The sequence below is a fragment of the Acanthopagrus latus genome, chromosome 11 (genome assembly GCF_904848185.1).
Source record: "Acanthopagrus latus isolate v.2019 chromosome 11, fAcaLat1.1, whole genome shotgun sequence".
NCBI lineage: Eukaryota > Metazoa > Chordata > Actinopteri > Spariformes > Sparidae > Acanthopagrus > Acanthopagrus latus.
In genome coordinates, this window is record NC_051049.1 from 28,131,619 (window position 1) to 28,143,599 (window position 11,981).

Genomic DNA, 11,981 nt, shown 5'->3' on the forward strand with positions numbered 1-11,981 from the left:
ATGCTGCTTGGGATGATGTAATGTGACCTTAACAGTGGAACACCCTGCTTGGATATTTATATTTAGACCAAGTGTGGGTCATGGGACCATGGATAGGCACATACCATGCAGACAAAGATGGTTTAGGGCCAGAGGGCAGAGGAGAACAGATCCAGCAGTGAATGACGCCTGACTATCACTATCTGCTGAGACGTTACACCGTACAAGGAGCTCCTCTGAAAAAGGCTCAATTTAGATTATATTCCCAAATTTTAAGACAAATTGCAATATTATTGTTATTAATATTTTTAATGAGCTTCATAGTTTGACTGAACAGTTTGTGTTTTTTGACATTAAAGATCTTTGGTGTTTTTCATTCTGTCTGTGCTCCTCTCGGTTGGTTTGAAGTGGGCGGGAAGAGGTTGGAAATAAAGTGATGTCACTGTGATTCTGTGAACCAATCAGAATTTCGCAATATTTGAAATTCAATATTTCAATATCAAAACAGAATTACAGTTATGGGGGTGTTTACTTGAGGCGCAAGGCCATAGTCGATCAAATCTAGTCAAACACAATCATGATGAAGCAGATAGCTGGGTTTTTGAGCAATACACTGATATTACTAAATAATCTAATGTGTTTTTTGTTTTTGTTTCATATTTTGATAATATATGTTATATCAAAAATATATATATATATTTTGTTGAGAAATACTTACATTGAGATCATGTTCAGGGGAATTAAGGAGCACAGCCTGAAATTCAGTCACTGTCTAGTAAACTGTTGTTTCTAAATTAACTGAATTTAATGTTGATCAGTAAGTGACAGCTTTGAAAGGTCAGGGGATCAGCAAAGTGAGCAGGATTCACCTCAGGGGACCATGAATATCTGAACCAAATGTCAAAATAATCAACACGATATAGTCACAGTAATTGTCTCCAAACCAAGACTGTTGACCTGCTGGTGGCTGATCGCATAGTTACAGTGAGCGGATCACCAAAGTCAGCTTGATTCATCTGGAGGACCATGAATATCTGCACCAAATTTCCTGAAAGTCCATATAACTGTTGCCAATATATTTCCATCTGAAGCAAGCCTACATTTTTAGATCCACTTGGCCAACATGGCTATAACACAAAGATATTCTCTTCATTTAACAAATGATAATTCATTATCATAAACATTGTTTTATCAGCTTGATACTTATTCATTTTCCCTAATTTTAGAAGGATTTCATATAAACTATATTCTGTCTGCGGTAGAAGAATCTCCTCCCATTTATTTTAAATTGGAGTTGATTCTCAGTGGACATTTGCTTGAATCTGCATCAGCCACTGCATTTCCAGTAAATTGTGCTTCATTTTCAATACATCGCTCTGAAGCAATTGGGGTATTTTTAGCCCCGGCATTGTCGTATTGCCTTGTGTGTGGCACAGCGCAGACACACTGACAAGCAGAGGAGAGTGGAGGCGTTTACAAAAAGCAGCCTACCTGCCTGCCTCAGAGAATTAGGTCTGAACAGCTCATCGCAAGCGGCAAGTCAAACCCATTGATAAACAGACACATCACAAAGAACTGTTTTGAGTAAAAGGTGATGAAAAAAAAAACCTCTGTCAAAGCACTGCTGTGTGTAGGTGTGTGTCTGTGTCTGTGGGAGGAGGAGGTTAGGGGCTGTGTTGTACAAGCACTAAAGGAAGTGAAACGCTGATGATTAAATTGAGAAAGACAAAACATTGACTCAGAAGTTACTAACGAAGCTACTTTGATATATGTTTGTTAAACCTATAGGTACTACTTCTGCTACAATAAGAAACTGTGAAGTCCTTACAGACAGTTGCTCTAGCACCACATCTAAATATCATTTTCACAGTGGACTAATCGATGATTTTCTTGCTTTATCTGTTCATGGCTATATAATGAAAAAGGCCTACTGTAATCTCCCAGAATGTTTACATCACTTTGATCAAGACTGAATATCTCAACAACTATTGGATTGCCATGAAATTTTGCATGTTCTCCAGAGGGTGAAGCCTGCCATTAGTAATCCTCCAACTTTTCCTCCAGTGCCACCATGAGGTTGATATTTGTGGCTGTGAGAGAAATGTTTCAAAATCTATTTAAATGGATTACCATCAGATTCGGATCATCACGAGGTCGACTCTTGAATTTATCCAGTACTTTGATCTATGACTGAATCCCAGCAAAATCTGGGACATTCACATCAGCCTCAACTTTTGTGTGTAGTGCTCATCAACAAAGGTAAGCATGATGACATTAACTATGATGAGGAATATTAACAGGTTCATGGTAGCATTTTTAATATTAGAATTCAGCTGAGTAGAGTCTTGCTGATTGTTTAAGAGCTGCGATGATCACCATCTCTGAAAATATCCCAGTATACAATATTACATGATTGTTGAAATAATGATAATAATAAGAATTATCATCATTATTATTATGGTTCTTCTTCTTCTTCTTCTTCTTCTTCTTCTTATTATTATTATTATTATTATTATTATCATCATTATCATTATTATCATTGTTGTTGTTGTTGTTGTTGTTGTTGTTGTTGTTGTTATTAGTGGTAGTAGGAACTACTAGAAGAACTTACAAAGAACCTTAATGGCATAGAAATAGAAGACTTTCTCTGGTTGGACAAACACTTTATTATAATTTCACAAAATATGATGTACTGACAGACATGAAACTTGATATAAACTTGAAATATAGTATAAAAGATACATAAGATGAGATAATGAAGGACACAGAGGAAGGTCCATAGCACACTAGAAACAACAGACAGTATATACAAATAAAACTGTATTAGAAATCAATTACATTATTTTCAAATCCCTGATATGACAGAATTTAATACTTTAGATAAGAGAATGTACACAATATGATAACCAACTATTTTCATTCACCTGTACCAAGGTGGTAGACCAACCAACATCAGCCTCCAGAGCCACGCTGCATGTTAAGTGTGTTTTATCAGAGCTTCCTCTATGTCTGCAAGGGGTAAAGGGAGTTTGAACTCTGGGGTTTCACGACTATAGAAAACACAGCGCTCATTAATTCATTCATTCATTAATGTACCAAATAAAGTAGAGCCTTATTTCACAGGTCCCATGTGTGTCTGTTCAACCTGTCCTTAGAGGAGATTCCCTATTTGGTTTGTGCAGACTGTATAAACTGTCTATTGGTACATTTCAAATAAATCAATTTAAAATATTTGTAAGTGTAACGAATGAGTCATATTAACAGCTATAAATGCAAAAAAAAAAAAAAAAGTGATCTTTATCTGCAAGGAAACAACTGTAAACATATGAATAATAGAGCTAATTCCAATATCAACGGAATGATGATTGAATATTTCGCTGGCTTCATCTGTAACCTAGCTTTACCTGCAGGGGAACTCCTGTGGAAACAAACGGAGAAATACAGTGTTTAATGTGGCACAGTCTTTATTTCCCCTGTTCCAAATTACGGAGATCTTTTCCCCGGAAATTGTTAGAAACCCGAAGTGCGTAAGTTTCTGAAAACATATTTCTATTCATAGATTAGATTATTTTAATACTCTATATATAACACTGATGTGGATGCTGCCTTTCGGTTCTCCTTCGTACTTTCGTCTTCGTTTTTTTTTGTTTTTTTTTTTTCCGTAAACAGAAACGGCGTGGAAAGTGCCAAAGTGACTGCAGCTTCCTGGGATCCAAAAAGAAGCGGAGCAGGTCAGGCGGACAGGAGAGCTGCTGACTGTTTAACCACACAGAGGCGCAGAGAGGAACCCGGGCGGTGCGGACCTCCGAGCAATGGCGCTGTTTTTACTCGGAGGACGTTTCTTGAAACGTAGAACTGACCTGAAAACAGCCATGACGGCGATTCAGCAGCACTGGTAACTGTTTGCATGTTAACTGTCATATTTGCATGTTTATAAGCACATTTCTTCACATGTGGACTTTGACCATGGAGCTCCGTGGTTACGCAGGAAATGCCTGCCCTGTGTTTGGTCATGTTTTCGTCCTTAAGGCAGAATTTCTCTTGGAGGCTTGTGTGACTTCTGTCCACTAGATGGCAGAACATGTCCAGGAAGTGCAGCATGAACAGGCTGCAAGGAATGATACAAAATGAGTTCGAGATACTGGGATATTTTAGTGTTTCACTTGATTGTTCATTCTGTGACAGGTCTGAATATTTACTTTGTGGTTTGAGAATATTGTTTGGTCTTCAAGATAATGTGACACACACACACACACACACACACACACACACACACACACACACACACACACACACACACACACTTTAGAATTAGAGGAAAAGTCCTGTAGAATGGAGAAACTGTCTGTTTACACATTTACAATGAAGAGTCACCTAGTCAGCTATAAATTTTTGGCTCCAAGAAAACACCTATGAAGAACTAACCTTCCAAATGAATAGCTCCCAAACAAAATATGACACATTTCACTTGACTTCTAGTGCATATCCATGCACATGCACATATGCACCCTTTTCTTAATCTCCCTAACTAATTTATATTACTGTATCTATTGTCAAAAGGGAAACATACAAGAAATCCTGCAAGATCACCGTAAATGTGCATTACTATTTATTGTTAGAAATAATACTGCTTAAGTAACAGAAGTATTTTATTGGCTGCTATCACTAGCAGCCACTGTTGAAAAATCCATATTATCGAAGCATTCCCTCTACAATCAAGTAAATCTGCAGTCCTCACAACCGGAGTAGGCCACTATACTCAAAGTCTTGCTTTTCAAAGGTTAATTTTCTTAATTGAAAATAACTGTGATAAATGTCTTTGCAAAGTAGTAATGTCATGATAGCTTAGTTTATTTAAGATGGGTCAATTAATAAAACTTGAGTCAATAAGTAAGTTTAGTAATGCAACAATATGACAGATAAGCCAAAAAGCTAAGGTATACAACAAAAATAACACAGGGTATGTATTCAAATAAAAAGAAATAGTTGTTAAAAATAGTAAAAACCAGTTGTAACATATAAACTGTCTGTACAGAATGGCAGTGCATACAAGCAAAACACAGGAGGAGCAGCAGTGCTGACATGAATATCTATTATTCATCCATTGTCATAGTTATTATTAGTATTTTTCATTTTCAGTCATAGACTATATAGATATAATACACTGCAGTTTTAAGTTTTTGATCATAACTGTGTTAAAATGAAAAACTTGAAGGAAATATCCAAGTCTTCCAGGATCTTATCCTTCAGGAGGTTTTTAATGCAACACCTCACTGAGGTGTTTTCCAGGGTGACTTGTTAAGTTTAGGTGGCACTCTGTCAGAGCTTCATGTTTAATAATGTGTTATTTAGTGTCCTTGTTGTCCATGTTCCAGGTCAGAAGCCCTCCTCACAGCATGTGTTATGTTCAACAGTAGGTCACAATGACTTGGAGCTGCAAACTGTGAAACTGTCACATGGTGCAGGTGCAGAAATAACAGACAAAATGCCATTACATCAAAAGTACAGTGGATCCAAGCAAAATGGATCCAACAAGGCTGATGTAACACAAGAAAGATGCAGTATTGTCATGTTATTATTTTATTATTATGTGTACAGTTGCCATATAATAGTTATTAAGAATTGCTTTGTTGTTTTTGGTTGTACTGTGACTGTCAAATGAAATATTTTTTAGACAGAGCTTTTTTATTTGTTTCCATCACTATGACCATCACTGCCACAGTCTACACGTCTGTCTCTCTGCAGCTCCTCAGTGGCCTCAGGCAGGCAGCATGTTAATGGAGTGGATCTGTACTACGAGCAGACGGGCAGGGGGAAACACGCTGTGCTGTTGATTCCTGGTGCTCTGGGTATAACATAACACACCTCTTCTGTGGTGGAGACGGTCTCATGCATGTGTACAACCTTTAAGCGGATGAATTTGGTCTCTTCTCCCACAGGAAGCACTCGGACTGATTTCGGACCTCAGCTGAAGTCCCTGAATAAAGAGCGCTTCACCGTAGTTGGCTGGGACCCCCGTGGTTATGGACAATCCCGCCCCCCAGACAGAGACTTCCCGGTTGACTTCTTTGAGAGGGACGCAAAGGACGCTGTGGATCTGATGAAGGTCTAATACATGTGTTGATTAGCCTAGGGTGATAATTATTAGCAATCTGAATAATGTTGAAGGTTACCTAAAAGAACATGGGTGTGTAAATCTGGGAGCTCAGTTAAGGAAAACGTTAAAGCAAGATGTTGCCACTCAGAAGAGAAGTAATCGAAATATTACCCATTTTATTGGCAGTCTTTGGGCTTTGGCAAGTTCTCTCTGCTGGGGTGGAGCGATGGAGGAATCACAGCTCTAATTGCTGCAGCAAAGAACCCCGACCTGATCAGCAAGATGGTTGTATGGGGATCCAACGCCTTCGTTTCCCCGGACGACCTCACACTTTACGAGGGTACTGCCACTCCTACTTTTTATTGTCTTGGGTAAATGTCAATGTAGTCCTAAACTCTCTCTCTCTCTCTCTCTCTCTCTCTCTCTCTCTCTCTCTCTCTCTCTCTCTCTCTCTGTGTGCGTGCTTGATATAGTCTTTCTAAACTTTTTATTGTGTGTTCTTGTGTGAAGCGGTTCGTGACGTCTCCAAGTGGAGTGCGAGGATGAGGCAGCCCATGGAGGAGGTGTATGGAGCACAAGTCTTTGCTAAAACCTGGGAGGGCTGGGTCGATGGGATCACACAGTTTGCAAAAAGACCAGAAGGTACTGAATTTATACAGACTCACTACACAAGTGGAGCAATCTAAAACTGAAAACCATCAGAAACAAGACAATCAAGAGATGGAGGGCACCCCATATATTGGGGCCAGACACATATCTTTTAAAAATATTATTAGCAGCCAGTAAGAAAACTGTAACTCGAAGTTGGCTGCGGGTCGCGCCTCCGACAGAGACTGACTGGATCAATATTGTGACCAATATTCAAAATATGGAAAGAATGACTTTTTCGTTAAATCTACAGACTGATAAATATTTGCACTATTGGAAAAAAAATGGATTGTGTACATGTCCACAAGAGATGCTCATTGAGCTGTCATTGTATTTGTAACTCCACCAGTATAGTGTCTGAATGGATGTATAGGTGACCAACTGTTTGTTCAATGTATTTCTGTATATTGTCTATGTTCTGTCTATAAAAATAAAGTACAAAAAAAAAAAGAGATGGAGGGGAAATGTTTTGGAGTCATGATGCAATGTCAAAGGAAGGTGATATGTGGAGGATTGTGGTAAAGTATTTATAGAGACTTGGAATTTAAGATGGAAGATATGTAATTCTGTACAAGATCTCTACAGGAACCTACGGGCAAAAATCCGTAATTGTGTGGTGTTATAATAATGTCATATCAATGTCACCTGAAAAGAGTAAAACCATCATGTTTAACTTCCTCTGTTCAGGGAGTATCTGCATGGAGCTTCTGCCCTCAATCAGCTGCCCGTCCCTCATCATCCATGGGGAGAAAGACCCAATGGTGCCCAGCCTCCACCCACAGTACCTCCTTAAAAACATCAAGGGCTCAAGGTGAGACCACACATGTATTATAACAATAAAGCCATTATTTAGAGCAGATAATATTTGACTGTATTCACTGACTTAAGTGCAGCAACACAACAACGACACAGAAACGAAACAAACGACATTGAGGTAAAATTCAGGAATTGACATGTGACTCCTTTTTGTCCCAAATCTAGATTACACCTGATGCCAGAGGGCAAACACAATCTCCACCTGAGGTATGCAGATGAATTCAACAGACTGGTTGAAGACTTTCTGGAAGAATGAGTGAATAATTAACACATTCAAATAACATGGTGAAGAACCACTGTGAAACACTGACACTAAGAGACTTAATTTAGTTTATCTTGTACTCTGTTTTCATGAGGATCAACTGTTAACTGCTTTCACAATGTAATTAAAATTATTTTTATGTAGTAAATGGGTGACCTGTTTCACATCATTTAACATTTGGTGTAAATGTGGCCAATATAAGGCAATGGTATACCCTTAGATTATTTTTAAAGGCAGCAATATTAGCTAACTTTGGGGATTACAAGTCTGTTGATTTCACTTTGGAAATGACATATTAGCTTTCACAAATCAGTTACTTACAACGTGTCAGGCTTTATTACGTTTAAGGGTACCTTACTAACTTTATGTGTTGATTTTATTGTATGGTCTTTTCTTTATGTCCAAGATCAGTCATGCTAGAGCTGCACATCTAAGCATAGGTGATCCATTGTTTTGGGCTGTTGTTACTCTCTTACAAGGAAAAAGCTATTATGTTGACTGTTATTCCCATTATATATTGTAAATGGGTGACTTATTTTTTATATTATGTAACGTTGTTTGTTGTCAATGTGGCTAATACAAGGCTAATGGTACATTTAACTTATTTAAAAGTAGCAAGATTTGGTAACTTTGGGGATCTACTGTGAGTTATTTCACGTTGAACATTATCATAAATCTATTATTTACAACTTGTAAGTCCTTTATTAAGGCGCCAGGTTGCTTATTTACTTTAAATGTTGTTATATTTAATGTACAAGGTGTTTTTGAAGGCTAAGATCAGTTGTGCTGGTGCTGCATGCCTGAGCACAGATGATCGATTGCTTTGGGCTGCCGTTCTTCTCCAACCAGGAAGTGGCTCTTTCTGTTTCTGTTTACAGCTAGCACGAGTTCGAGTGGTCACTGGCCACAGCTAGTTCAGTTAAAAATAAACAAGATGAACGAAACACAGAACGGAGCGGCGTTTGATGCCATTACGGTGCACAATTTCTCAGAGAAGATTCTGGAGCAAGTCGTACACTTTCACGTCATGAAGCTCAGCGGCGGGTTTTTCCTTTGGATCGGTTCGACTCCGGTGCTGTCCAACCTGGCGGTGTCAATGAGCAGCAAATATGTGAGTAAAGTAAACGCAAGTTAAGTTAATAAATTATCAAGTAGCTGGACCAGGTTTACGTTGGAATGAATACGAGCTCTGTTTACAGCTTTGGGACCCAACACAGGTATCTTGAGCACATGCAGATTTATTGTGACTAAATATCTAAGTTGATGAACGTATACAGGGTAAGTTGTTCCAAATCAGAGAAATTACCATTATAAACTTCATTAGCTGCTTCTGCTGTCAGGGTACTGTGTTATATATGCTAAAAGTACGTTGAAAAGCGTTAAACAGATTTAAATTTTGCAAACAAAGCGTCTTGGATACAAATAAAAATGGTTGAGAAAAAAAAAACATTTCAAGAAGATTCAATGAAATGAGCAGTTTCAAAATGATCTACAACTGAACAACAAGATTAGAAAGATAAGTGGAAAGATTTTTTTATTTTTTTTGAGGGAATTTGCTGAATAGTGATGATTAAAAGCAGGAATACAAATACAAAACAACATAACTAGAAAGCGTGTGTGTGTGTGTCTCTGTGTGTGTGTGTGTGTGTGTGTGTGTGTGTGTGTGTGTGTGTACACAAAAAAAATCAACTTTCTTAATCATAATTGTAATGTTTTTTAGTAAGAATTAAAGTCGTGATTCAAAAAATGATTATTCCCATTGATCATGAATCATATCGCAATTTTGATATCTTTCAAAACATTCACAACATGTTCACTGGAGTAGAGTGATGCAAGTAATCTCAGTAATACAGATACAACACTATGTCCTTTGTTCAGGAGAGGAAGATATATAGAAACTACGGTAAGTGAAAGTATTGACTGCCAGAAAAAAAGTGTGCCATGTTTTTAATGATGTATTTTTGAATTTCTTAAAAATAGATATTCCTGTCTGATTATTTTATCCAGTAGCACCTAAACTGGTACACCAACACTTGATATAAAATTAAGTACACCATTACAGAGGAAGTTATCCATATTGTCTCATCTCAGGCAGCCATTGCTAAATACTACAAGGGAAACATGGATGAGTTCACCCTTTCGTTTGTTTCCTGAAGCTCTGTGGTGGGTAATAACTTAATCTTAAGGTCTCTGTGATCCAGTACTCTTCCAGCGGAAACAGGATAAGAATATAGGAAGAGAAAATGGAGATAAAATTATAATACATTTGCTGCAAAAGGTACAGGGTAGATTTACCTTGACATTATCTGGAATTAATCATAAACCAGAAACAACAAAGCTCTCCTTTGTCAGGAGTCCCTCTGAGAAAAGATAATCAAAATGTGCATTTACTTTGAAAACCTTTGGGAACAGCTGGCTTGTTAAACAGATTTTAAGAAAATAATAATATGGATGATGTTAGAGATAAAGAGTTTGTTCTTGCAGATGTATTAATCACTGTTGTATGTTTGTCTGCAGGATTCAATGCCTTTATCTACATTAGTCATGGGGGACCCATCCAACACTGCTCCAAATTCCTTGGCACAGAGATTAGGTAATGATTTGTGTGTTATGTGTCTTACTGTTGCTCTTAATGTAGAAAGTTATTATTATAATATTAAGTTATTATGTAGCCATCAATTTCTTTTAGACATCAGGGTTCTCTTTTGTCGATATTAAGGACACACTATTAGAAACATTACAGTGAACAATTCTCTAGATGCTGCTTGATGTGTTATTAGATTATTTTCATGGGTTCATCTGACTCTCAAGGCAGTTTATAAACTTCACATCACACATGTCTGCTTTGTGTGTTGATGCAGTTATGACTGCAAATTGATTCAAATACTCTAGACAAAAAGTAAACCTCAAATAACAACACAAGTTTGACAAGAATAAAAGTGATAATAATGTTCACTGCCACACGTTTCCGATGTCATGCAAATTAAGTTATGCATGTCTTCATAAGTTGACATGCCACTCCAAATTGAATTGAAAATTCTGCGTGTGGAAAAACACACAATAAGCCCGTGATTCACTGTGGAAAATGGTTGTTAATGAAAAATGGACACAGTCCATGAATCTGCAAATGGTGACAGAAGGGAAACATTTATCTCGAGTCTCCACAACTTCCAAGACTCAAAAAACTTTTGTGTAATTGTTTTTATGTTTTTGTCTGAACTTAAAGTGAAATAATTGTCTTAGAGCTGCACAGATTAATTGATTAGTTGCTAATTCTTAAATTAATTCTGCAATTATTTTGACAATCAGTGGCCTCAACACATTTTAGAAATAAAGTCAGAATTCGGTGCTCCAGCCTTTTTAAACGTGACCTATTTCTGGTTTCTTTACGGGCCCCATGAAAGTAAAGTTTATATCTTAGGGTTGTCGACAAAACACTTTGGGAAACACAGATCCACATATTTCACCATTTACGGACATTTGATAGACCAAACTACATATCACCAGATCAACCGATTTATCAGCACTGATGATTATCTTTAGTTGGAGCTGTACTATATCGTATTGTATTAATCAGTTAATGGCACAAATGATGATCACGACAAGTTGCAGGCTTGATGTAGTGAAATGATTATTTTGTTTTTGTCTCCTCAGTTTTGAGCAGATTGAGAAAATATTTGCCAGATGAATCAACAATGTAAATAATTGCTAGTTGGAGCCCTAAATTCTTAATTTCTGTCTGTTTTGCAGCAAAGAAGACCAAAAAGCAAGTGTATGTGAGTTACAGTCTTCCAGTGACAGACTCCAACCTCAGTCTGCTGGTGGAGAACAGGATCAAAAAGGAGCTGGAGCTTCACCCTGAACACTTTTAAAACACACTTTTGTGTTGAACTGAGGACGTGTAGGGCAACATAAAGGAGCAGGTGCTTCTCATTTCTGTTCTGTGGACTAGCTTACTCCTTCCTCCTGTAATCAACACAATAACCACAGGCAGCCACATCAAGTGTTCTTTTATTGACATAATAAATTAAGTGGTTTATTATCAAAACATGTAGGCCTATGGCTTTTTGTACAAATGCATCATATTAAAAAAATAACACTTAGAAAACAGCATTAGTGGTTGAGTTCTTTTTTTCTTCTCAGAGTGTTTAACTGTTGAAAACATAGAAACTAGCAAAC

The 11,981-nt window shown here is 37.5% G+C and overlaps 2 protein-coding genes across 3 annotated transcripts; both read left to right on the forward strand.

Annotated features, from left to right (window-relative positions):
- The first annotated feature begins 3,661 nt into the window (after nt 1-3,661).
- bphl (biphenyl hydrolase like) lies at nt 3,662-7,950 on the forward strand. Of its 2 annotated transcripts, none has more exons than XM_037115432.1 (7): nt 3,662-3,874; nt 5,725-5,828; nt 5,919-6,085; nt 6,263-6,416; nt 6,587-6,718; nt 7,412-7,535; nt 7,706-7,950. In XM_037115432.1, exons 1-7 carry the CDS (start codon nt 3,792-3,794, stop codon nt 7,794-7,796), a joined length of 855 nt encoding a protein of 284 aa, XP_036971327.1. In that variant the 5' UTR covers nt 3,662-3,791; the 3' UTR covers nt 7,797-7,950. The 2 variants fall into 2 exon arrangements, with proteins under 2 accessions (XP_036971327.1, XP_036971329.1); XM_037115434.1 differs by lacking the exon at nt 3,662-3,874 and adding an exon at nt 5,421-5,444 and having other exon boundaries at nt 5,702-5,828.
- Nucleotides 7,951-8,626: 676 nt separating this feature from the next.
- psmg4 (proteasome (prosome, macropain) assembly chaperone 4) lies at nt 8,627-11,912 on the forward strand. Its single transcript, XM_037115435.1, has 3 exons — nt 8,627-8,913; nt 10,320-10,395; nt 11,553-11,912. The coding sequence occupies exons 1-3, from the start codon at nt 8,737-8,739 to the stop codon at nt 11,672-11,674; spliced, it is 375 nt and encodes a 124-aa protein (XP_036971330.1). The 5' UTR covers nt 8,627-8,736; the 3' UTR covers nt 11,675-11,912.
- The last annotated feature ends 69 nt before the right edge of the window (nt 11,913-11,981 follow it).

What these genes read in the sequence shown, in the direction of transcription:
- bphl (XM_037115432.1), top strand. Translation starts at nt 3,792, where the DNA reads ATGGCGCTGTTTTTACTCGGAGGACGTTTCTTGAAACGTAGAACTGAC. An exon ending in ACGGCGATTCAGCAGCACTG is followed by an intron (nt 3,875 to 5,724) that starts GTAACTGTTTGC and finishes GTCTCTCTGCAG; the next exon opens with CTCCTCAGTGGCCTCAGGCA. An exon ending in AAAAACATCAAGGGCTCAAG is followed by an intron (nt 7,536 to 7,705) that starts GTGAGACCACAC and finishes TCCCAAATCTAG; the next exon opens with ATTACACCTGATGCCAGAGG.
- psmg4 (XM_037115435.1), top strand. Translation starts at nt 8,737, where the DNA reads ATGAACGAAACACAGAACGGAGCGGCGTTTGATGCCATTACGGTGCAC. An exon ending in TGTCAATGAGCAGCAAATAT is followed by an intron (nt 8,914 to 10,319) that starts GTGAGTAAAGTA and finishes GTTTGTCTGCAG; the next exon opens with GATTCAATGCCTTTATCTAC. An exon ending in TTCCTTGGCACAGAGATTAG is followed by an intron (nt 10,396 to 11,552) that starts GTAATGATTTGT and finishes TCTGTTTTGCAG; the next exon opens with CAAAGAAGACCAAAAAGCAA.